At 40.2% G+C, this 25,522-nt stretch overlaps 2 protein-coding genes across 4 annotated transcripts; one reads left to right on the forward strand and one right to left on the reverse strand.

Moving 5' to 3' along the window:
• Positions 1-1,675: 1,675 nt before the first annotated feature.
• Positions 1,676-9,915, forward strand: LOC148423925 (indian hedgehog B protein-like). Its single transcript, XM_088415687.1, has 5 exons — positions 1,676-1,833; positions 1,931-2,413; positions 3,611-3,768; positions 5,030-5,133; positions 6,452-9,915. The coding sequence occupies exons 2-5, from the start codon at positions 2,126-2,128 to the stop codon at positions 7,114-7,116; spliced, it is 1,215 nt and encodes a 404-aa protein (XP_088271813.1). The 5' UTR covers positions 1,676-1,833; positions 1,931-2,125; the 3' UTR covers positions 7,117-9,915.
• Positions 9,916-10,653: 738 nt separating this feature from the next.
• bin1a (bridging integrator 1a) lies at positions 10,654-25,318 on the reverse strand. Of its 3 annotated transcripts, XM_088415598.1 has the most exons (19): positions 25,009-25,318; positions 23,520-23,600; positions 23,087-23,141; positions 22,916-23,010; positions 22,205-22,300; positions 22,025-22,135; positions 21,834-21,926; positions 21,570-21,655; positions 21,048-21,123; positions 20,838-20,893; positions 19,784-19,828; positions 18,606-18,675; positions 18,409-18,531; positions 17,954-17,974; positions 14,822-15,172; positions 14,372-14,449; positions 13,835-13,909; positions 13,537-13,638; positions 10,654-13,459 (listed from the first exon to the last, which is right to left on the reverse strand). In XM_088415598.1, exons 1-19 carry the CDS (start codon positions 25,093-25,095, stop codon positions 13,358-13,360), a joined length of 1,803 nt encoding a protein of 600 aa, XP_088271724.1. In that variant the 5' UTR covers positions 25,096-25,318; the 3' UTR covers positions 10,654-13,357. The 3 variants fall into 3 exon arrangements, with proteins under 3 accessions (XP_088271724.1, XP_088271725.1, XP_088271726.1); XM_088415599.1 differs by lacking the exon at positions 19,784-19,828; XM_088415600.1 differs by lacking the exon at positions 14,822-15,172.
• Between the last annotated feature and the right edge of the window lie 204 nt (positions 25,319-25,522).

A 25,522-nucleotide genomic window follows, 5' to 3' on the forward strand; every position in this document is an offset into this window, starting at 1 on the left:
CCAAAACCATTTTCATGAATCCTATTGTTCCTAAAAGTCGGATATTCTTCTAAATTTGAGAAAACATTTATGATAAGGTTCTTTTTGTGCAAGCATGAACGTGCCCCGGTCTACGAGTACGTAGCAAGGTCTACAAATGCGTGACATGATGAGTTAGGTGTGAACCTTAACCCCATCAAGAGCTAAAGGATGAACTACAAGAGATTGTGAGCCAAGCCTTCTCTCAAGTTCAAAATCAGTCATCTTTCACAGTCATGTGAGGAGCAGAATTTGGACCTAGATCCACACAGGACACGGAAGTGATCAAGTAGAAATTCTTCGTACACAAAAAAAATATATATCTGACATGACCACAATGATCATCGGAAACCAGACATGTAAGCTAAAACTGGAAGATCAGACCAGGTAACTAGACCCAGAAAGTAGACTCGGAATCTAGACTCAGAAAATCAGAGTCAGGATGAAACTAAGTGTCATTTTCTGTTGGTGTTTTTGGTTTTAGGTTAATTTTGGGCATTTCTGTTCATTTGTATTTGTGGGTTGCCTGTGTCATGTGCCTGTTTCTGTTCCCCTCTTAGTGTGCTTGTGTCCACCTGTCTGTGTTCACCTGCCCTGCCCCCCTCGTGTGTCTACCAATCAGCTTCCACTACCTCTTTTTCCTGTCTGGATGTTCTGTTATCTGATTAGTGTGTATTTAGAGTGTATTTAGTGCCCGGTTTAGTTTCTCTTTTTGTCGGATCATCCTCCTGTCATGTCATGCCGAGCGCCCGCTCATGTTTTTGTCATGTTACCCGCCTGCCAGTATTTTGTAGTTTTACTGTCACACACTCCCTATCTCAGAGCTTCCCTGCACCTGGGTCCACAATTCCCGCAACCACGACGCCCTTAGTGCCAACCTCGCCGTCCCGTGACACCAAGGCGAAAAACTGATATTCTGACAAAGCGTTATAGGAGAAATTATCCCAGCACTAAACTTTAGTCCCCGAGGGCCGGTAGCCTGCATGTTTTCAAATCTTTTCTCTCAAACACACCTGATTCAAAAGATTAGTGTCATTTTCAAGCTCCTTCAGAGCTTGCTGATAGAGTCAGGTGTATTGGGGAGTGAAAACGGGAAAACCCGTAGGATACCGGCCCTCGAGGCCCTGGAATTTGACACCTAAGCGCCCAAAGTGTGACAAATAGTGTACATGGTCAAAGCAACTGTTGCTAGTTGACAATTGGCAACTGATACATCAAAGATCAACAGCACTGACCACACATATGTTCTTCTATCCATCCTTTTTGTTTTACTTGAGAGGAAAACCAGATAACTGAAGCATAGTGATGCTATCTAATGTTCAAATCCGGAAACCTCAGAACTGTGACGCAGGCACGCTTCCCTCTAGTGCACCGTGCTGCTCCTTCAAGAACTCAGTCGGTGACAGACAATAACAAGGGCACAAAAAACTTAAAGACAAAGCTGACAGTGATAAGTGGCGGCATTGAAGGACAAAGCTGATGTTTGTTGCATGCCTGCCAGTGAGGAGCAGCGTGCGTGCGTGCGTGAGGACAGGATTCTCCCGTGCGCACTATGCCCACGTCGAGGGGCGGGGTGGGTGGCAAAAATGGGGACAGATGAGGGAGAGAGGGAGAGGAGGGCAGGACTGGCAGGGTGCGGTCTGGAATGGCAACAGCTCGTCGCGGATCACTCAAGTGGAGTCGATTCAGCTGCAGCCTGTTGCGCGCACACCGCTCACTGCAGGGAGCATCAAAAAAAAAAAAAAAGCGGACAATCCACGGGGGATCTCCTGACACTTTTCGTGGAGCAAAAGAAGAGAGCACCACATGAAAAAGGTGGACGTGCATTTGCCGCTGTTTTCTCTCTCTCCCTCCCTCCCTCGCCCACCTCATCGACTTTGAACCTGTTTGTTTAAATCCACGGACTTTCCAGGCTGTTTCTCCAACTTTGCCCATTCTAGCGGGATTTTGCCCGGCGCGATGCTGAGGTGCCCGCTGGACTAGGGCGATTTGGGGAGAACGCGCAATCGGCTGTCCCGGACCATGGACTCGACAGGTGAACCGGAGACGTAGGCTACTGAAGACATATATCTCCCTCGGGAGAGTTGTCCTCTTTCCTCCCGGGGCGATGCGGATCCCCTTCCTCCTGTGCGCCATGCTCCTCCTCGCACCTGCCTCGGAGGCCTGCGGACCGGGGAGGGGGTACGGCAAGAGGCGACTTCCCAAGAAGCTCATCCCGCTGGCCTACAAGCAATTCAGCCCCAACGTGGCCGAGAAGACGCTGGGGGCGAGCGGGCGGCCCGAGGGGAAAATTACTCGCAACTCGGAGCGCTTCAAGGAGCTGACACCCAACTACAACACTGACATCATCTTCAAGGATGAGGAGGACACGGGCGCGGACAGGCTTATGACCCAGGTGAGAAAGATGAGGAGGAGGAAGATGAGGAGGAGAGCTGGGAACACTTAGCAGTGCTAATGCGCGGACGGAGACGCGCATTTGTCCCATGCAAGTGATTTAAGTGCTGTATGGTTAACCGTGTCTATGAATCACTTCAAAACGAGCAAACCTCACAGTCCCATCAAACTATGCGCTCCATGTTGGCTGTCAGTTAAATATTTAAACCTCAATGATTGATTTCATTGATTCATAGCTTCCTTTACCTCCGGAGATTTGGGCAGCCTAGATTTGAAACGAATGATGAACAGCTTTTCTGACACGTACTATTTTAAATGTTTACGCCACATTTCGCAGACAAAAACAATTCCTTGTCATGAAACGTTGCTTCTTCTTGCCTTGCTTCTGTGCTCGAATTTGGTCAGTAAGCAAGGATGGACACACATTTACAATATTAAGTGATATAAGCGTGGAAAATAAAAAAAAAAAAAAAGTTTTGTTTTGCGTATGTGCGTTGTGATTTTTGTTAAATAAAAGGAGTGGGTTTACGGTATTAATTTTTTTTCCACACCTATATTTGCATGTGTATTTGTTGCAGTTTGTTGAGTCCAAGTGCACACTTAATTCCTCAAGGAGACTACATTTCACAAAAAAAAAAAAAGTATCCCATTCTAACAAACAGATTAGTTCACTGTCTTCTCAGTGTAAATTTTACTTTTACATTTTTACTCTGTTTAGACTAAAAAGTACTTCATGAAATTACAGTTACTAGATTTAGGGAGGAAAGGCAGGTGCACTCTTAAAAAAAGAAAAAAAAAGTATTTCATTCCCAAAACCAAAATACCAAAGAGGGCACTTTGAGATAATCAAGGCCGACACAAAGTAACAACACTCACCAGGGTTAAGAGACAGGGACTGCAAGCGAAAGCAAACTGATCCAACAAGGACTGAAAGGATACATGGAACTAATGTGAGAATGAGCAACACCTGGACAAGACACTGATTGATAGGAAGACACAAGCGAACTATGTCATAATGGCACAGGACAAAAATACAAGACAAAAAGTGAAACAAAAGCAAATTCTAATCTGATGCCTTTGCAGGAATTGTATTACAGCAAACTGTATGGATAGAAATCCATTCATGCTGCAGTGGTTTTGTTTTCCTGTCCTCATGCGCCGGTTTTAACAACTCTCCTAATTTCCTGTCTACTCTCAGCGCTGCAAAGACAAATTGAACTCCCTGGCCATTTCTGTGATGAACATGTGGCCCGGCGTGAAGTTGAGAGTGACAGAGGGCTGGGACGAGGACGGCCACCACTCGGAGGACTCGCTGCACTACGAGGGACGTGCTGTTGACATCACCACCTCAGACAGGTGGGCGCTGCGATGGTTATCATCAGCGACGGGGGATTTTAGACTTGAAGGGCTGGGATTTAAATGCAAGCTAATTCCTTTTATTGGAAGCAGTCATTTCAGCTCATTCAATACCCCAAATCATATTTTTCAGATATAAATGTCCGGTAGAAATTAAGTATAAGGAATCTTTTTTCTGAAATTAGGTACTAAATATATCCATTACTTTATGTATTGAGTACTAAAAAATCCATTGCTTTAGGAACTGAAGAACTAAATTACTTGAGGTGCTAAAGTACTTTTTTAACTGATTACTGACTTCAGGTACTACTCTATTACTAAGTCAGTGGTTCTCAAAGTGGGGTCCTTTGACCCCTGGGGGTCCATGGCCTGACTGCAGGTCCATGAAATTATTTGGATTATTAATAAAATATTTCATATTATTTTCCTTTATATGTACTCACATTGTAAATGTACTCATGACTCTTCAATGAAGCAATCAATCCAACCACTTTACTATATTTCTAAAAATGTAACAATTTTGAAATTTGTCAAATAGACCCAAGATTCAAAACTTTTATTGGCATATGAATAGTAATACTTCACAGAAATTCTTATTCTGTTCACTACCCCGAACAGACTGCATTCCACGAGTGAGCAAATAATAAAGTAGGCAATTAAAAAAGAGTTTAATAGAGCAATAATGGCAGTTATAGTAAACCACTGATAATAATGTCAATAAAGTCAAATAATCAAAGAGCTTGATTATTTAGTCACTAAATATTTGGCACCAACAACCTGTTTGGGGATAAAAAACCAGATTCGTGATGAGGAAGAGTGCAATTTGCAATATTTATTTTGTAAACCTCAGTATAGCTGAAAAGTAACAAAAAATACTTGTCAAATCTAATATGTCGGTGAAAAAAAAGAGCACTTATGTATTACTTAAATTATTTTTAGTTTTGGTTCTGCAAACTTTGCAATGGGGCTCCTTGGAAAATTTGCTTTCCAAAAAGGGATGCCTGACTCCTAAAGTTTTGAGAACCCCTGATATAAGTGCTTCATTTATTTAGTACCGGCCATTTTCGGACCCTACTTCACCCAAATACTTTTAAAAAATAGAAAAAGATGCAAAAAGCACCTGGGATTATATTTCTGCTTTAAAAAAATTCAAACAAACACTAAAACAACATAAATATACATTGCTGGGATTGTAACAATACAGTAAATAGGCCTGAATAGATGCTTGAAGAGAGTGACGACATTGTGTTCAACTTCACAGAGACAGAAACAAGTATGCCATGCTGGCTCGGCTTGCTGTCGAAGCTGGGTTCGACTGGGTCTACTATGAGTCCAAAGCCCATATTCATTGTAGCGTCAAGTCAGGTAAGCAAGAGAATGATACATACATACATATGCCCAAACCTTGTCTGTAATGTTTTTTTTTTGTTTTTTAGTTAATGTAGTTGTGATCAGCTCAGGATGCACCCCACCTCTCACCTGTCATTTTCGTCAATGTTGCAGGGACCGCATTGTGCTCTCCGTCGACAGTTGCGTAATATTTAGAAGCGGAGCACTTACAAAACAATCCGATAAGAGATAAGGCGCCGATTTGAAGCGAGTCCCGTAATGAAACACAAATCATCTAGGGGCTTGAGCGCTAACAATAGTTGAACGCATTCCATTGCAAGCTATTCTAAGAGTTAAGACATTTTGGAGGCCCATGTCTGGTACCACCAGTTATTTGATGCCAAGCTACATTCTAGCAGTCCACTGAGGTTAGTAGGCTGTGAGATGATTAACTCTCTCTTTGTTTTGCTGTTGCTTTTCCCTCGGTAGGTTTCTTTCAGATCTCTTATCTGAGCCTTATCACCTCCTGCTTGCAGACCTCCTTTTCTGCAAGCCCCATGCTTAACAGCGATACACACCTTTGACAAATATTTGTCCGCCTTAAGACATACTTAAGACACCCACACGCATAAATCAAATATGAGTGTGGATTCACTTCAACTCAGTCAGGCAGACTGATTTGTTAGGCGTCCAGAAAATGGGGTAAAAAGTATTCTCTTCTATCATTTTCTAAGTCAATTGTGCTCACCTTTCACTTGCTTTTTTTTTTCCAAATGTACTTTCCTGTCTATTTGACCCCAGGCTATGCTTAGATACAATCAGCTGGTTATCCATTACCTTTTGCTGACAGCCTCCTCTTGCCACCTCGTCTCAATGCGTCTTAAGAGCCGAGTTACTCACAAGTACTCAGCCACAAGGAAGTAAACCGTATTTTACCATCTACGATATGCGTAACCTCGGCAACACTTAAGCAAATGTACTTATTGATTATTTTCGGATCTCTGAAACGCGTCGTATTTGAATTGGTTTGGATCAGCGCAGGCCTCGTGATGTTCTGTGCTCTTCGAAAATTTGATGAAGACGTTATCTCGGATGTGTGCGAGACTGCTGACTAAAAAGACATTGAAGACATTATAAACAGTCTTGTCGCTAATCCACTGAGATAAAATTGGCCTTTAGTCAGTGTCAAAGTCTAACTTGATTCATGGAGCACGGAGAGCCCGGATTACCATAAGAGAAAGTTCAAGTGTGGCTGATTCAGAAGGTTCTAAATTTTTTGTCGCGTTTACAGTAACAAAGTAAATGCATTCCAATGCTCGAACTTGCATCTTGATTCTTGATTCCATTTTTGCAGAGCATTCTGTCGCGGCCAAAACTGGTGGTTGTTTCCCAGGCGACGCTCAAGTTACCCTCGAGGGCGGAGTCACCAAACAGATGCGTGACCTTCATCCCGGTGACCGTGTTTTGGCTTCCTCCACAGCCGACGACCACGGAACACTTCTGTACAGTCCAGTGTTATCCTTTTTGGATCTCCAGACTAACGTCACCAAGATCTTCACCCTCATTGGAACCGACACTGGACTTAATATCACGCTCACGGCGGCGCACCTCATCTTCGTCGCTGACTGCGTGGGCGGACGCGGCAACGCTGAAGTGAGGACAGCTTTTGCCAGCGAGGTGAAGCCGGGTCAGTGTATACTGACCTCGCAAGGAACAGAAACAACTCGAGCTGTCGTGACGTTTGTAGGGGAGAGGCAGAGCTCTGGCTTGTATGCTCCACTGACCCAGCACGGGTCTATAGTAGTCAACAGCGTTTTGGCGTCCTGTTACGCTGCTGTGGACAATCATTCTTTGGCCCACTGGGCTCTGGCCCCGCTGCGTTTCGTTCGCACCCTCATGGGACCTGCAGATCAACAAACTGACGGAGTGCACTGGTACCCCCGGCTTCTACAGAGGGTCGGAGAAATGCTACTGGGCCCAAAACACTTCCACCCTTTGGGAACTGAGCGAGGACTCTGACAGAAGAAAGAATATGTTGAAGAGCACCAAAAAAATGGTTTATATCATAAATGTGTCATTTTACTCACTCCACTTGTCTCAATATGCTGTTTTGCATATGTGTTTTTGGTCATTTTGTTCTCATGGGGCTATTACGATCCAGGTGAGGAAGTAAACTACAACTTACAGATCACTTGGTTGTTTACACCAAGTGAAAGTTTTGTGACACATCTAATTGCATATAGCAATACATTGTGGTCTGGCATGACGCCGTAGTTGTTCTAAAGACAATCTTAAAGCCCCTAACTTACTGAGAGCGAATGTTGGCAAGTGCTGGTAAAGGTAGTGGCTCTTATAATCTTGTCAGGGTTTGTCCAAGGTCATAAACATTCGCCAGATGTTCTTCTGTAATGCTCTTGTCGCAAGAACATTTCGAAAGATCAATAGACCCTCTACCTTTGCCAACATTCGCCTCTCAGTCGGATAGAGCCCTAAGACTGTTTCAGAATGTCTTACGAACTTTTTACTTGATTTTTGTGTCACAAGGATGACCTAAAAAACAATTAAGACTTTCAAAACCGTTACGGCTCTTTCATAAAGTCTTAAGGATTTCTTGAATGAAAGCTGAGGAGATCAAAAGAGCCGCTACCGTCAGAGACACACGTCAACGTTTGCCATTCAGTGGCAAAGGGGCTTAAAAACATTCTGTCTACATTTTTCTGAAACAATCCTAATTGTTTTTCGTGCCACAACCCTTGCAGCACAAAAAAAAAAACAATGACAATTGTTTTAGAACACTTCTGTTTCAGAATGTCCTAAGAACTTTAGAACAACTGAGACCTTGAAGAAAACATAACAAGATCAAAAGAGTCGCTAGCTTCACAGGCACACGTCAACGATCGTCCTTCAATGACATCAGAACTTAAGACATTCTCTGTCTTCATTTTTCTGAAACAGTCTTAACTGTTTTTCGTGCCACAAGCCTTGCGGATATGAAAAACACTGAAGTTTGTTTCAGAACTATTTTCTTTGAGAAGGTCTTAAGAACATCTTTGGAACAATTGCGACCTTGAAGGAAACCTGACAAGCTAAAACAAAACAGCCCCAGCATTGCTCATATTCAGTGAAGCTGAGCGCACAGTAGGATAGCGGCTTACTGAAACAGACATACTGAAAGTCTTAATTGTTCTGAAAACGTTTGAGGTTTTCATGTCAAAATCCCTGCATCTCAACAAACAAGTAAGTCTTTTGTAATAATTGTTTCAGAATGTCTTAAGGACGTCTTAACCCTTGGGTGTCAATGGTCATACAGGTCTCTAATGTAAATTTTGTCATCAAATAAATTCAATTTGCAAGCATTTGGGACTTAACATATGGTGCCATTTTGAACCTTGACCTGTTTTGACAAACTATAGTAATTTTTAGCCTCCTAGTGTTTTTCTTTTCATGCTTTTTGTTAGCTAAGTAATGATCAATTGCCCAAATCGGCTCAAAATTGATACAGTACAACAAATAACAATTGACCAACACCTGACGACATCAAACAGACGCTATGTTCAAAGACATTCAGCCCTCAGTGGGATTAGGTCTTAACAATTCCTCTCTCAGCATCTGTGAATGCTAAACTTAAATTGTTCTTGTGAAAGAGCAAACCAAAAAAAAAAACAATTGCCACAGACACACTCCGAATTCTTCAATATGGTGTAAGAATCCTTCTTTTGGGCTTTTGCCTTTCATTGTGTTTAACTTTAGAGCACCTTATCATTCAAGATGACTGTGATGTGTTTGTGTTGTGTTGTATTGTAACAGAACAGTCAACAATCAGGTTTCGCATTCATTTGTACTGTTTTGGTCTTCAAGATGAGACACAGTGATCAAACTGATGTCTATTGCATCCTCAACAAATGTTATCGTGCAGGTACTGATTGTCTTATTGAAAGAAAACCGCATGGGGCTGAGCACATGACCATGGGGTGTTCCAGTGCTTCTATGACATGCAATTGTAATGTCACAAAAAGATGCTGTTGCTTGTATGCGGCAGGGATAATTTATTTATTCTCTCCCAGTAAACCTTATTAAAACTGAGTGTGTGTGCGCATAATTTAGCCCCGTAGAGCCTCAGTAGATTTTGGTGTAGCACTGGGATAGAACATGCTAACATTTGCAACTGGATGGGGAATTCTGTTTGTCCAGAAAAGCAAATAATCTGGCATTTTAAAAAAATTACTATGATGTCTTAATCATCTCCTTTCATAAAACAAACAAAAAAACCTATGATTCATTAATGTGTCTTTTATCAGTATCAGGTTTGAATTATTTAAAAAAAATGTCAATGTGCTATATGTTTTTTGCTCTGTCTCAGTTTCCTGGTCAGTAGTATCTCCCAAAATGCAATCAACTCAGGCTGTATTAAACTACTGTTTGCTGTTTATACAATACGCTTTGAAGCAGTTATTTTCTTCTGCAGTTTCTTCTATTTGAGGACTTTTCTTTGTATATGAAGAATTTAAATACAGCCATCGATTTCATCAGCCGGCGAATATGTGTAAAATCCAAAATTGAAATGAATTACATGCTCTGATTTTTTTTTTTTTTTTACTGGCTTTTTATGCAAATGTTTTGGAGAAACAAACTTATTACAAAGAAACCAAAGCACTATGGTATAATATATACCATTACTCAAAGATTTGTCAAATATGTATAGAGAAATTATTTAAAGATCTATTTTCAGGAATATTAATGTATATGCATTTTTTTTCCCTCAGGATAATGTTGTGCATTTATTATGTATATATTTCACATAAAATGCTTTATTCAAAACCAAAACGTGTTTTCATTCCAAGCAACATGAGGAAAATCACTATGAATAATTTCACATTTCAATGCAATATGCTCGATGACAGAGTGTCTTGAAATATAGTTAGTAATAATAATAATAATAATAATAATAATAATAATAATAATAATAATAATACGCCTGATTTAGGTTTGAGGGGGTGTGAGGGTGGTCTGATGGTTTGTTTCAGTACCACGGACAGCAGTTCAGATTGTCTTTTTTTTTTTCTTCTTCTTCTTCACATACAGCCTGTAAATTTTGAGCAGAGCACATCCAGCTGGTAGGAGCAACCGTTGCATGTTATGGTTTTGTGTGTATCCAAGCGACCAGCAGGGGGAGGTGCAACCTAAATCTCCAAATAAAATTTTGCTCCCAATAAAACAGTGCTTTTCAAACAGTTTGGAGTCAGGGACACCTTTTAGGAAAGGACCTTTTCCCAGGATCTCCATTGCAAATGTTTGAGGAAACAAAACAGACAAAAAAATAGTACGAAAAAGTACATTTGTTACCTTTCAGCAACACTGAAGTTTACAAAGTAAAAATGTCTAAATTATTACATTTTTAGAAATATATATATATATATATATATATATATATATATATATATATATATATATATATATATATATATATATATATATATATATATATATATATCTTTTGTTTATTTTTTATTTTATTTTTTTTCAAAGCCCCCGTGATAAAAGACAGAAAGACATGACTGGAGGTTTGAAGTCTTTTTTTTTTTTTTAATATTGGTCAGGTAGGGAAAAAGATATTTTTATATTTTTAAGATCTGTTACTCCAGAGCAATCACAGAAGACTTGCTTTAAGACAAATAGAGAACTAAAGTAATTTTAACAAATAAAATTAGAAAAACAAAACAGAGAGCTGTGGAGCAATTTTTCTCAAAGGTGACTGTAAATTTGAGACAAACCTCACATGGTCAAACCACTGAGAATTGAATTAGAAAAAAAATCAGTTTCTATATATCTTTGCCTCCATATAATCACAATTTAATCTCTTTGGACCACAATACACTGGCAACAATTTGAGGCAAGATTGATGGCATACAATAAAAGCCAGGGATAGTGTGTAAATATCCGATATAAATCTGCTCAAAAGTCCCCTCGAGGGAAAAAAAAAAAAAAAAAAAACTTCTGGTGGGAAAACATAGCTCAAACGTAATCCCAGTAGCATTTTCTTCAATGAAAGATTTTCACACAACAGCACATGGGAAGTCAGCATGCTCACATTAACTCACGTACACATTTGAATGCCTTTACAGAATATGTAGCCGTCATCACTTGGCAAATTACACTTATACACAACAAATGCACAATTACACATGGAACCTGTAATACCAGCCAGCGCAAATACGCAAATACAGTCCTCCTGCTTGAAAAGTCCCACGACAAATGAACGCACTCCCTGGAGAAGGGTGCCCTTAATATTAGCCTATAAATAAACATTTTTTGTTCCAAAACACACACACATACACACACCTCACTCTCACTTTAATACAGTAATCAACAAATGTCAATCTATGCTGAGTGTGTGAATGTGTTTGGACTATGTACGAGCAGGTAGAAAACACTGTCGCGTCCTCAGTTGGCAAAGGCGCTGACCGCTATACACGCTAGAATCATCATTGCTTGGCAGCATACAAAAATAAAACAAGTAGCTCTGGTGCATATTTGGAAACATTTGCATTTGTGAGCAAAGATGAAAAGAGGAGGAGCTAATGTCAGCACACCTTTGAAAAGTGAATGAATCTGGCTCAGATCGACTATGTTTGATTAGAGTGTGATTGATTCTGCCTAATTATTATAGTACTATTGGTGCAGAAAGTTTTTAGGCAAGCCTGACTTTCTTCATCTGCTGAGTGCATATCAACCCGCCTAACAACCACTTTTATCGCCATGAAAAACAAACTAAGACAACGACCAGTGGCCCACGTCGAGTGGGAATAAGGATTTAGGATGTAACCACGGTTACAGCTGCCAAGACTAATTCCACTCATCTCTGTTCTGTAAACAACAAAAGTCGGAATACGTGCCCCCTGATCTTAACTTATATTCCCCTGAATATTTAGAAATCGCTTGCTACATGTGAGCACACAGACCAAAGCAGAGATTTCTTTCATAAACAAACTGACTAAGTCTTCTCTGTTCAGCGATAATGAAATGAAGAGTTTGATGAGATGAGAGATTATTTATACAGCGTAATTTCCCAAATATAAGACGCAATTTGTTTTTCCCAAATATGAAGGCCAAAAGGATGGGCGTAAACGGTAACTTTTTTATTTTTTAATCAAGGAAGATTGATCTGTCAGACGCATAAGCTGAGTTTCGATGCACATATCTGTATTTTTATATCTAGTATATCTATGTATATATTTTGTATTCTTACTTACAATAATTACAGTAACAGGACAAGCTAGAGGGCGGACATCAATAAGCTTTTGGCAGCCAGTGCCTGTTGTAGCTAACAGCAGCTTGTGTTAGCTGAGGTTGATATGGCATTATTTTGAATGAAAGAAGCAAGCAGACTGAACCAATGACTGAGTCCATCCTTCTTCACACACACAAACTAAAACCGAGAGGATCATCTAAAAGTTATGACGTCTCCGTCTGGTTCAATTAAGAGTGCACCGGTTAGAGAACGCAGAAAGATATTCTGTTTGACTCGTTTATTAAACCCTGTCTTTTGGCATATAAACGTAATCATAAACTAGGTGAAATACAGATGCTTCTGGTATTTATGGCAAAAAGAACTTGAGCTACATCGCGAGGAAAATGATAAACAACTGCTTCGAGCCACTTCACCGTTACTAGTGCTGCGTTAACTGGCCACTCACAATGTGGGAAATCTGAAACACACTTAACTTAACCCACAACATGTATATCACTTACACGTACGCTGCGCAACTTCGGGTATTTATGGACAACGCAGCGGGCAACAAATGTATAATGATGGATCTGAACACAAGAAAATATGAAGTGTTTAGGAAGATGATTTCTATAGTATTATATTGTTGCCTAAGCGTTGCTTCGTCTTATATACGGGAACAAAGAAAATACAAGAATTTGACCCCAAATTAAGACTGCGTTCAATACACAGGTGCGTCTTGTATTTGGAGAATTACGGTATATTGAAATGTAATGATTGCGCTATGCTAAGCCATTACAGAAGGAGCCATATCTGCAGGATTCTCCTATCAGTCCAGTCAACCTTCACACTGTCTAATATTTGGCCCCTTGGATTGGCTGTCATTTCCAATTCCTTGGTGGTGGAACTGCATTCTCAGTTCTGCTTCTATTTTCAAAGTCCAAGTAATTACACAAGGCAAAAATAGGACAGGAAGTGGGGACGATCAAAGAGAAAGGGTGAGGGAAAAAAAACGTCGGCGTGACATTTTAAGTTTTACAGCCTCTGGGTGAAGTTTTCGGGGAATACTCCTTTGGTGCTCTCTTCTTTTTTCTGCTTCCAGTCATCTTCTATTATTCCCATCAGCCAGCCGTCATCCTAAAAACACACACAAATCCAGATAGGACTTGATAGATCTTTGAGATGCAAGCGTGTGAAAATGAGAGTGCGTGTACCTGTTCGTCTGGGTTTTCAAAGGTTATTACTAGCACCACGTCTCCTGCTTTCATTTCGAGTTCGTCCGTATCGTTTGCAGCGTAATCGTGCATCACTTGGACCTTCACGACACAATCGTTGAAATCAATTACAGCAGCGATGAGCAACTAAGATGTTTGAGTGGGGGACACTGATTTATTGATGTATTTAGTTATTTTAAATCAGTGCATGCACTTCCTCACCAGAAAAAAATGAAAAAGAGGTTGAGAACAACTGGTGCAGAGATATATTCCGCTCTCATTCCGAGTCATGTGTTACCTTAAACAGGAAACCGGGTGGCATGTCAGGTGACTCTTCCTTTGCTTCTATTGGTTCTTCATTTACTGCAGGCGTCTAGGTAGAAAAACATAACATCACTAAAGACGCCGAGTAGAATATCTAGACTTTACTGTGTTGGGTGAATGCAGCACGCATGCTGTGTTCTTTTTTTTTTTTTTTTTTGAGAACAGTTCTGACACTTTATATTGATATTTTTTGTGGAAAAATATGTATTAATAATTAAGTGTTGTGATCCAAAAGTGGCCTCTTTGTTTTTTTTTTGGACCATTACAAATGAAGTTTGAAAGGGCCTAAAGTTTAATAAATCAGATGCTAATGGCATGTTTTAATTCTGTTTTAAGGTTTTTGGGGTTTTTTTTTTTACCCAAAAACACTTTGCACTGGTTACAGGGTACTTGGCTGAAATGATATTTCACATGGCTGAGATCCACTGGTCTAAATATTGCACATTGTCATATTCATAATCACAGCTTCATATCGTTACTGATTAAAATGTTTTGTTCTGCTTTGACTCACATCCTCTGTTGTTGTTTCTTCTGCTGCTTCCACCACTTCTGCTTCAGGAGCCGCTTCAGGAGTTGTTTCAGACTCACCCTGACACCACAAATGCACCAGCAGGAAAGATGAGGCGAACGATGTACATGATTTAAAACCATAAATATTTGAGAGCGTGGTTGTGAGGTTGACACAATGCAAGACAGACAACAACCAAAGCGTCGCTGTGACAACACAGGTTGAATAAAAGCACTTGACATTAGAGCACCATAGTCACCTTCTGGACTGCAAAAACGGGTGCTGAACGTGAACTGAAACCATCTTTAAGCTGCACGACTTGACCAAAGAGAAATACCTGATGCATCCATTCTGTGTCTCCGGATGTATCGCAGTCTCATTTGATCAAACTCTCTATTCGGCAATATATTTTCTTTTTCACGGCAGCATCTCCAGATGCATCTTCTCGATTACCTGATCCTCTTCATTAGCAGCGGTAGGCGGAGCTTCTTCTTCTTCTTCGCCAGCGTCAACGGAATCCTCGGCAGGACTCGCGGCGTCCTCCGCGTCCGGTTGCTTCTGGTTCTCCGCCGGAAGCTCTTGGGGTTCGTCATAAGACTGCCGGTTTTCATCGTCCCCCCAATCTTGGTTGGCATCATAGCCAACCGCTTGGGAACCGTCATCGCCCCAGCCCTCGGCCGCCGCGGCAATGGGATCGTAGCGCGCAGGCGGCGTATCGTCGTCGTCGCCCCAGGCCTCGGCGGCGGCCGCCACGGGGTCGTAGGACTTCTTGGGGGCTTCCTCTTGGGCACCGCCGTCCTCTGGCTGAGGGGCAGGGGTTAGGTTTCAAGGGGTCAGAGTTCATAAGACATGTTTTATCTCATGACTGGGTTGGATGGGGAAGTCAATCTTGAGAGAAGATAGAAATATGTCAAGGTCTTCAGGGTTTTACTGTACTATTTAATCACATAATTGTGATTTGATGGAGAAATCACACTTTTAACTCGTTCAAATTTTAGGGGTACTATTTAAACAATCTTTTTTTGAAGCAAGCTAATGTTTTTTGATCTTCAAATGCCACTAGTAGTATAGTAAGCAGAGGTTTTATTCCTAAAAATTGTCTATTTTAAAGATGGTTATGTTTTATCATTTTCATTGGGTTAACAAGTGTAACATCATGCACAGTTTAAACATTATGTCATTGCTTTAGTATGGGGAAAAGAAAAAAGAAATGGATGTCTGAAATTTAAAAACTTACAAATAGCAGTTCATTAGCTGTTTGAAAACAAAAACTGGTAATGGTAAAGGTAAGAAAAAAAAAAAAAAACTTCAAATGTGTCTTTTTTAAAAACAATTCATTGACCTACCAAAGACCCTAATACATTTACCATATTTCAATTATCATCACTAAAATGTAGCACTTTAGTACTTTACAAAATGGGACCGTTTATTGTCTATAGGAATATAGTGTGGATTTTTTGAAAACACTGTCATTGCTTCAAAAATATAAAAGCATGTTGTGAATTGTTGACTCATCAAAGGCCATAATAAAATCCCTTCATTCCATTTGTCATGAGTTTGACGCCCCTGTTTTAAGGGATCAAATTAAGTTTGAAGTCAGGAAAAAATCTGACTTTGACGCAACATTTTTTTCTGAATTCAAAAGCATACATCCTGTATTAAGTGACGGTTTATCTTCAACAGCATCATCATGATCATCATCATCATCGACAAGTATTAAGGAACTGAGGGGGATTTGGGGAAAAGAATAAGCCTTCGCCCAGAAGGCTTGGTTGTTAAAGAAAAGACATGAAAAGAAAAAAGGTTTTGGAGGGATGGCGGGAGAAGGTATAAAAGGAAGCCTGTTCCATCAGAAGATCCATTTGTGTTCTTCTGTGTTTAGTTGGCAAGCATGGCTTCTAATGACAGAGCAACGGTCACAAGGCAGAGGGAGGGTAAGAGCAGAAGTGTCATTCCATTCCGAAGCTTTGCTGTTTGGCCCCGAGCTGTAATCGCAGCACGGAACTTTCTTGTCTTGGAGACACATCTCTCTTACGAACGAGAAGGTTAGTTCACGGGTGCCATGCAAGCAAGGCCTTGTAAAGTTGCCCTTTTTTTTTTTATACCCCTGCAAAAGCCATCGTTAAAAACGTAAAGATGAGCAACTCTACTTCTTTTGTTCCCTGTTATGTTACATGGCATGTCGAGGACATGTTCTGTCAGTGTAACATACAGAGACACATGGATCAACTCAAAAAATAAGGTCAATTCAGTTTCAAACACGTAGACTGATGAAAATCAATTCAATTATGTTTCACCCCTGGGGGAAATGTTGACCCAACTCGGGATTTTAGATGTTTTTAAAAGTGTGATATCAAAGGAAAAGCAACACTGGGAGACTTCAAATATTCCATAGAATTGTAAAATTATGGCAAACATCAATATGTCGTTCTTCTGTCCCTTCTAAATGCTTCCAAACAGGAGATCCAGAGGTACACATTGTAGTTGTCAAAATTAACCCAATGGCAAGCTCATTTACTGCCATTAAAAATTGGAAATATTGTCAATTTTACAAATGTTGAAAACACAAGTTTTATCATGCATTTCTTCTGATTTTTGCATTAATGCTTTGAACAATGACTTGTTAACAGGGCGCGATAGAAATTTTTGTGTTGAGAACCCAAACCCACCGTGGGGCGCTGGCGGACAACTTGACATGACATTTACAAGCCCTTCAATGACTTCATTGGGTGGCTTAGCCTGACTCATGTAATACAAAGTTCTTGGTATGCAATGTGTGACTTGTAATTAACAAAAGGCTTTGATCCAAGAGCTAAATGTTGCAGGACAGCTTTTATTTTTCTGCCGAAATACCATTTTATTTCATGCAACGCATAACATTAAATCTGCATATTCCCACCTGTGAAATCTGTATCATTGAATAGCTGTTAGCTTTTTTCTCACAAAATTAAAATTCTTCTCAATGAAATAGCCTTGGAATATATAAATATATGTAAATATACATATGTATGTATATGTTTAATGCCACTGGGAATTTTGAGGGGTTGAAAGTAAAAATATATTTAAAAATGATGAAGTTTTGTAAATCTGGGTTGGGTGATAATAAGGCCTGGTTATTTAAAAATCACCTGACACCCAGGGGTTAAAAATATGAGGAAGACATACATAGCAACTAGCCAAGGGTATTTAGCATACATTTTTGAAAATGAATTGACTGAAGCTTATTTACAAGATTGGTTTGTGCTGCGTAAACATTTGTTAGAGGCAGGACAACAAACATCGCAGACGGGAGAACGATGCACAAACAGAATCGGGACAAATGGGACATTTATGGAGCAATGCGTTCAGAAGCACAAAGCAGCCATTAAAAAGTCATACAAAATGATGCTTATATAATGGCCACATGACACACATTTGCACAATGACGATGATCATAATCATTAATATAAATATATATATATATATATATATATATATATATATATATATATATATATATATATATATATATATATATATTTTTTTTTTTTTTTTTTTTTTTTTTTTTTTATACGATAAATTAATAATGTCAATGTCTTAGCTTACCCAGGAGTCCCAGTTAGCTGGCTGTGGGGCAAATAATAGTATGAGAAGAATTCATTTAAAAAGCTGTTAAATATTTCAGGGTTAGGGTTAGTCAATACAAATATTTTCTTTACAATAATATGTTTTATACGGCCCTACTGTTCCAAATATGACATTTTGATTTTTGTGGAATATGCAGTAAGTCACAAAATCCATCTATTCTTTCTCCCATCTCAGGGGGGGACCATCTTGCCATTTACTGTTGGCTGAAAATAGCATTATGGTTTCTAAGGATTCAGAGCAGCTTGTTAAAATCATGACCAAACATAGAAAACACGTGATCAGTAATTGCTTTTTACCTCAGCTCTGAGCAACTGTGATATCATTTTAAATTCACAGCTGTGCAAGAAATTGATAAGATAAAAGACCGTTCCACTAGTTGCGAATGTTATATAATGTATACTGTACACACTAACCTCTGTAGGAGAGGTTACACTAATATCAGGAGCCGCTGCAGAATCGAACAGGTTGATGATATTTTCTGTTTTCATCTCTTTGGATGGTGTCACCTTGGGTGGAGGAGGCACTGCTGGTCTGAGCTACAACAACGACATGAACCGTTTCAACAAATGGATACATTTTAAACTCAGAGGGGGGAAAAAAGTTACCTTACCTTGGATGGGGATTTTGGAATTGGCGGCGGTCCTCCTGGCTTGAGGGTGTGGTTGGACTCGTCGATGCCACTGGGTCAGATAGAAATAGAGGGGGGAAAAATCATCAAGATTACCCAGAGTATAGATTGGTTTATGCTAGACGTGTGCAAAACGTTAGCATATGCACAGAGAGACAGAACAACGTGTGTGCCACCGACAGCGACTGCTCTCAACTGAAGCCGCGTCGTCCTTACTCACTACAAAATGTAATATCAACAGCGGCCAGAGGCGGCGCCAAAAAAAAACATACATCAAGCCAAACAAAGCACAAACGAATGAACTAAATCGGTTCCAAAACATCAGAATTTCGGGTGAGGTTCATGCAGCTCGGTACCAGTCTATCCACAAACCGGTACCGGGCTGTGGATTGACGGTTGTGGACCTCTGGTTTACAGTATTTCGGTCACGGTAGTTCTTTTCGGCCGAATCATAAAGGTGTTTGTTCATCGGCCATGTTTTCTGAAGCTACGCCGAGCTTGCAGATGCGTCAAGCATAAACCAAGCTTTAGAATTAAGAGGCTAGCAAAAAAGGTGCTGCGTGAAAGGAAAATTACAATTCATGCAGGGTTGTCATGCAAAAAAAGTCATTCTAGACCCTTCTTGCATCCAATGCAAACAGACTGTTTCTATGCCTCACTCAACCCTCACAAGAAAGAGCACTCGTGGTGACAACATTAGATCTAGAGGGGACAAACGTGAGAAGCTGACAGAAGTCTCAGAACTGAAAATATTTCATGAGATGGACACTGGCTGAGACATTAGGTGTTGAGGCAATATTGAGATGATTTGCATTTGTTGGTCCATCCGTATACAGTATTAGAAGGACACTTTCTGGTTCAATTCATAATCCTCTGCAAGATGCAATATAGAATGAGCTTCTATACGCTTGAAGATTAGTTTGAAGTGTATAACACTGAGGTCTGATGCAGCATTAAAGCATACCCACACGTTATGCCCATCTCATTCATATCCACAGCTCTGAAAGCGCAAAGTTCTTTCCAAACAGTTTCAGTGAACCCACTTGCACAATCAAGCACCGTGTATGCTGTCAAAACCGCAACGTGAGCGACATCCACACATTTGGACAGACAGAGCAACGGTTTCGTCACCACGCTTTACCACGGTCTTTGCCCATTACCTCCTATTTGCTCCTGAAGATAAGGCGCTGCGGTTACCTGTCTTTCTGCAATGGAGGTTCAGGTGTGGCTTCAGATTCATGAATGTCATTTGTTATAATGTGTAAAAGGTCTGTTTTAGTTCAGATAAAGAAACGAATCTTGAACTTTTACGAAAAGTTAGGTAATCGCAAAACCCGTCATGGCGCATCTATTCCATTATTCAAAATGTGGACAAAACCGCACATATATTCTTCATCACACAACTTTGTATACCGTATTTTCCGCACTGAAAGGCACACCGGATTATAAGACGCACATTCAATGAATATTCCATTTTACAACTGTTTGATATATTGGGTGCACCGCATAGAATAGAAGCTAAGGTAGTGGCTGGGGATGCGTTACACCTCCACTAGATGAAGTTGTGGTGAATCGAATGGCAATCAGATAATTCAGTCAAACTTTATTAAGTGACAATCAGACATTAAAAATAAAGGTGGAAAGGACTGTCTGAAGAATGTGAAAACATGACATTTAAAGACTGTTTCGATAAATGCTAAGATGAATCAAGAATTCAAAAAAGTGTAATTAGGATTCAATAAAATCTTAAACTTAATGATTTCAATCAAATTATAACCAAAAACGTTAAAAGATATTTTTCATTTGATTTCAAATCAGTTTATGGATTTGATTTATAAAAGCTCACTTTCTTTTATGTGACTTTTGTGTCTTGTCCCCATTTACATTGCCTTGGAATTGGAGCATATACCCTAGTGCATATCAAAATTTGTGGGGTGTTAAAACAATTTTAATTGGTAAAAAATAAATTTATCACTGAAACGCAGAGGTAAGAATTATAGAATTGACATGGCGGTGGAGTTATTTTACCTTTTTTGTCCCCCAAAATTAAAAACTTATACTCTGTATAAGGCGCACTTTCAGCTTTTGAGAAAATTGAAGAATTTCGCATGCGCTTTATGCTGCGGAAAATACGATAATGTTCGGTAATGACTGATTCATAAATAAAAGATATTACATTTTAAAATGACACCTTACACACACTAACTCACTAACCTGCTTGTGTCTGTCTCTTCGAGTTTCTCCAGGACATCATACAAATCTTGAGACAACTGTCAGCAGAGGACATTAAAATCAGTAACTTTTGTCATTATCATATAATACCATAAAGTGCTGAAAAATCTCAAGATAAACTAACAGTATACACAACAAGGCACAAAAAAAATGGAAAATGTGGCCATTCACATGCATCCCCTTCATACTCACCCGACTGATTTCTTTATGAAATTTTTCCTCAAAACCAGCCAAACTCTGGAAAGTGCTGACATAAAACCCAACACGACTGCAAAAGGGAGAAAAAGAGGCAGTGTCACATACTCATCAGAAGGCATGTTTTCATTCTGCAGCTTATAGTCCAATGCGACAAGCTCCTCGTAAATAAAGACAGAAGGAAACTATCAAAGTATTGATTGTAAGTTTGAACTGTATTTTCAATCAATACCATTAAATTTCCACTACTAAATGCCTCCAGGTGTGTTACTGTTGTGTTGATGCTGTATTCTAATAATCCAAATGTGTCGGTGTTATGTTGAAAATACATTGGTGCTCATATTCCGGTGCAGCATTTAGTCTGAAAAATATGTTATTACATTCCAAAATTATCTCCGTCATTTTGATAATTTGACAGAGTAATTATTTCATTTATCTATATAGTCGTTTATGAACACCTGAAAAGTATGAATGAAAAATTGCCACCTGTTTTAACAGATGTTTACAGTAAGAGTTCACCTGTTCCACAGTGAAGGTAACTCCTCCTGTAGGTCAATGTTGATCTCCTCAAAGACCTTCTGGGCTCTTTCCAATTCCTCCTCTGCCTGAAATAAATATATTGTGAAGTTAATGCATTGTTTTTTTTTTGTTTGTTTGTTTTTTTGCGTGTGTTTCACCTGTTTCCTTGCTATATGAGAGAAACAATAAACAGGTTCATACTCCTAAAGAAAGCTAGCTACTGTAAGTGTCCATCATTAATAGTGCAGTGTATAGTGTTGATACCTGGCTTCTGGACAAGCTACTTTGGGCAACATTGTGTGCAGACAGAATCCCCTGAGCCCAGCCGGGCGTTGCCCTTTCCAACAAAGACGACGGCTAAAAGGGAGAGGCACAAATGTTGATGTATTATGGGTGGCTCATCTTCAAGAATCTTAATTGTAGTTTCCACTCATGCTGTGTGCATTTGAATGAACCTTGGTGATTTTGATACCGCCGTCCTTTTTCTTGGTCTTATGCGTGGTGGCGTAGTTGTGCCTGGCGCTGTCGTAATCCACCAACTTTCTGTCCCTCTTGGCAATACGAGCCTAAGTGACAATGCAATCAAGTGTTTGCGCCAGTTCTAATAAAAATTCCATGTTACCACGCAGGCTTACCTTAATATCTGGAAATTGTCCCAAATAGGTATCCATGGAGATGAGAGCGTGATCAACCAGCTTTTGATGGTAGTCTGTCCAGAGCACATCGCAATCCTTGGAGATGGATGTCAAAAAGAACAATTTGAGCTGGGCTTGGGCAAGTGTGTTTAAACCTTGTGCAGTATTTTGATTATCTTTTTCTTCCATATTATTTGCGTAATATTTTATCCAAGGGATGACACACTCTTGCTAGTGTGATCACTACATAATTTTGCCATGTTGAACTTTGAAATTTTGCCGTGGTCTGGGTGAAATTTCAGCTCCCTAGTGACTTCTTGTAATGCTTACCGTTTGATGTGAAGTGCATTTGATGTAAGGATCAAAAGATTGGACAAAATATCACACGAGGGGGAGAGTAGAGCTTGCAATTCAATATAACAAAAAAAATAAAAGCCCCATTTGTTATACTACCCAAAAGCAAACTTAAGAATACTGAGGATAGATAGATAGATAGATAGATAGATAGATAGATAGATAGATAGATAGATAGATAGATAGATAGATAGATAGATAGATAGATAGATAGATAGATAGATAGATAGATAGATAGATAGATAGATAGATAGATAGATAGATAGATAGATAGATATTTTTATATAAATACCACCTTGGATAAATACTTTACACACATCTGAATAATTAGAAAAAAATAATGATAAGATGTCTGACCTCCACAATGGAATCAACTTCATTCTTGCCATACCAGTCGGGTTCATACATGTCAGCCAGGCATGCCTGCACGTTCTTCGATGATTCGTGCATGGCTGTAAGAAAAAAAGCGCATGGAGCATTAGTCGTATGGTGTGCATTTCATTACACGAGCATGGATGTCCGCATCACCTTTCACGGCCTCCAGGTATGCTCGAAGGTCACGCTGCAGTTTGCTTCCTTCAGCCTGAAAAATTCAACATTTTTGCTGTATATGTAAGTTGGTAGACAATACTCATTTATAAATTTGTTTTCATATAAGGATGTTAAATTAATTTGAATTAGATGGCGTTTTAAAAATCATCACAAAAATCACAACATTTGGTCATTGGTGGAGTCAAGATTTCACACAAGTGGCAGAAAACTGATTTAAAATCAGTGTACATTTTTGTTTGAATATTAAACACAGGATTTGTTTTTAAAATAAATTAAACCATTAAATACATGTTTGCCAGGTGTATAACTTCCAACTACAATGAATTGAAATCATCATGTTCCAGAATGACAAAATTCATTTTTGGAGACCATATTGTCCAGCTGCCCATAATATCGTTAAAATTCTCACATATTGCTTGTTGAAGTTTATGACCCCCTCCTCGAAAGCAACATCTTTGGTCTCATCTGCTTTTCCAAGCTTCTGTAGAACCTGCCAATCACAAAATGCAACAACACTTAATGATTGTATGTATTATAAATCCTGCCAATCAGAAACAAATGTATGGCTTACATTCATCTTTTTATGTGTATATAAACATTCCAGAGAGATCATAAACAACACAGGTGTCAAACTCAAGGCCCAAGGGCCAGATCCGGCTTGCCACATCATTTTATGTTGCCAGCGAAATGCTGATTTCACTTTAAGTTTCTGGCTAAAATACCAAAACTTGCGAGTTGTCTTCAACTTTTACATTTTTGGGAAAAAAAAACGTTTTTTCTTCCAATATTGCTTTTGAACAGCTGTTTTACCCGCCTCTGATTTCAAAACTAGCTAATTGTGTGACAAACACACTTAAAATGTAATTGATTCACAGCCATTTTGGGCTGCTGACAGAAATTATAACAAGAATGCAGCCCACAGTAAAAATGTGTTTGACACCCCTGATAAGTTTAAGTAAGAATCACACTGGTTTAATTTTATCCAGCCATCCTTTTTCTAGAGCCTCTTATCCTCACAAGGATCACAAGCTTGCTGGTGCCTATCCCAGCTGACTTTGAACAGCCTGAACTGGCGGCAAGTCAATCACAGAGATCAAGACGCATTCATGCACCCAATCACACCTAAGGAAAATTCTGTGTGTACAATTCGTTTTTGGAGTAAGGGAAGAAGCCGGCGTGCCCGGAGGGAACGCACACGGGCTCGGGGAGAGCATGCAAACTCCACACAGGAAGGCTGGAGCCAGGTGGATTTGAACTGGGGTCCCTGAACAGTGAGGCGGACGTCCTAACCACTGCACCACCCAGCCACCTTAGTGTAATTTTACTGTTTCCTTGAGAAAATATTCATGTTCCCACACAATCAGATGATTAGAAACACGTCTCAAGTGAAAAGCAAACTGATGACCGAAGCGTGGATATGACGCACATGGGGATCACCCTGCAAGGATGGTGCTTAGAGGTTTAACCAAGATAGCGCCCTCTGTCATACACTCATAGCATCCATAGCATGCAATTTCCAAGGCCTCTCCTCCATATGCAAGCACACAGCAGCCTACACGACATGGCACTGCGATCGGGCTTTAATTCGACGTGAGAGATTTGAGGCTGTCGGAAGTATGAGATCTTTGAACGCGAGCAAGATCGTGGGAGAAGCGCCACACGCACACGAGCGGGCCCTGCCTCCTTCTCCTTCAACGTTGCCCTCAATGACACAGCCCGAGAGGCACGCGTGATACGCAGGGGTGCACCAGCCGATCCCCAAAAGCAGCGTCTCTGCTTCCAGCTGCGAGGCTGTCGTGATGCGACATCGCCCCTCGGTGGGGGGATGCGCAACTTGGCGCTTTCCCGTGCAGGCCTCGAGTCTCAGCTTTTTCACGCCTTCCTTCCGCAGCTCTTACCTTCTCTTGGGCTCTGGTCAGCTTCTTCTGGACGTTACTGGCTACTTTGCCCGCAGTCAAACCCTTGCCCAAATTTAGCTCAGCCATCTTTTTGCCGTGGATGAGCCTGCGGACGCGCACGGGTGGGAAATAGGAGCAAAAAAAGCAACGGCTGGACCGCTAGGGTGACCGCGTGAGAAAATGCATCAATGTCCCGATGAGAAATACGCGCGTGGAATGTGCGTGTCGCGTGAAGCCGATGTGCTATCGCTTGGGTGACGCAAAGACAGGCTGCCTGTAATTCTCCAATATTCAGCTGTTAAGCGTGCGCGTCCACGACGCGGGAGGATGGATGCTGACAGGGATGCTCTTAAAGGCACAGAGCCTGCTGCGCGTACACGTGCAGCCATCCACATTGGCCAAGTAGGCAGAGACGTTTTTCAAAATTTGATCGAGTAAGGTGCAATGCAGACCTATGCAGACACTGCATACTTAAACATATTGTAAACTATACATATATATATATATATATATA

This window comes from Hippichthys cyanospilos, chromosome 5 (assembly GCF_059441005.1).
Source record: "Hippichthys cyanospilos isolate Australia breed blue-spotted pipefish chromosome 5, RoL_Hcya_1.0, whole genome shotgun sequence".
In the NCBI taxonomy this organism is placed as follows: domain Eukaryota; kingdom Metazoa; phylum Chordata; class Actinopteri; order Syngnathiformes; family Syngnathidae; genus Hippichthys; species Hippichthys cyanospilos.

Excerpts from the sequence above, each read along its gene's own strand:
- LOC148423925 (XM_088415687.1), top strand. The coding sequence starts at position 2,126 with ATGCGGATCCCCTTCCTCCTGTGCGCCATGCTCCTCCTCGCACCTGCC. Across the intron at positions 2,414-3,610 it reads CGGACAGGCTTATGACCCAG|CGCTGCAAAGACAAATTGAA; the intron begins GTGAGAAAGATG and ends GTCTACTCTCAG. Across the intron at positions 5,134-6,451 it reads TCATTGTAGCGTCAAGTCAG|AGCATTCTGTCGCGGCCAAA; the intron begins GTAAGCAAGAGA and ends CCATTTTTGCAG.
- bin1a (XM_088415598.1), bottom strand. The coding sequence starts at position 25,095 with ATGGCTGAGCTAAATTTGGGCAAGGGTTTGACTGCGGGCAAAGTAGCC. Across the intron at positions 22,301-22,915 it reads AAGTTGATTCCATTGTGGAG|GATTGCGATGTGCTCTGGAC; the intron begins GTCAGACATCTT and ends TCCATCTCCAAG. Across the intron at positions 21,656-21,833 it reads GTAGCTTGTCCAGAAGCCAG|GCAGAGGAGGAATTGGAAAG; the intron begins GTATCAACACTA and ends TATTTATTTCAG.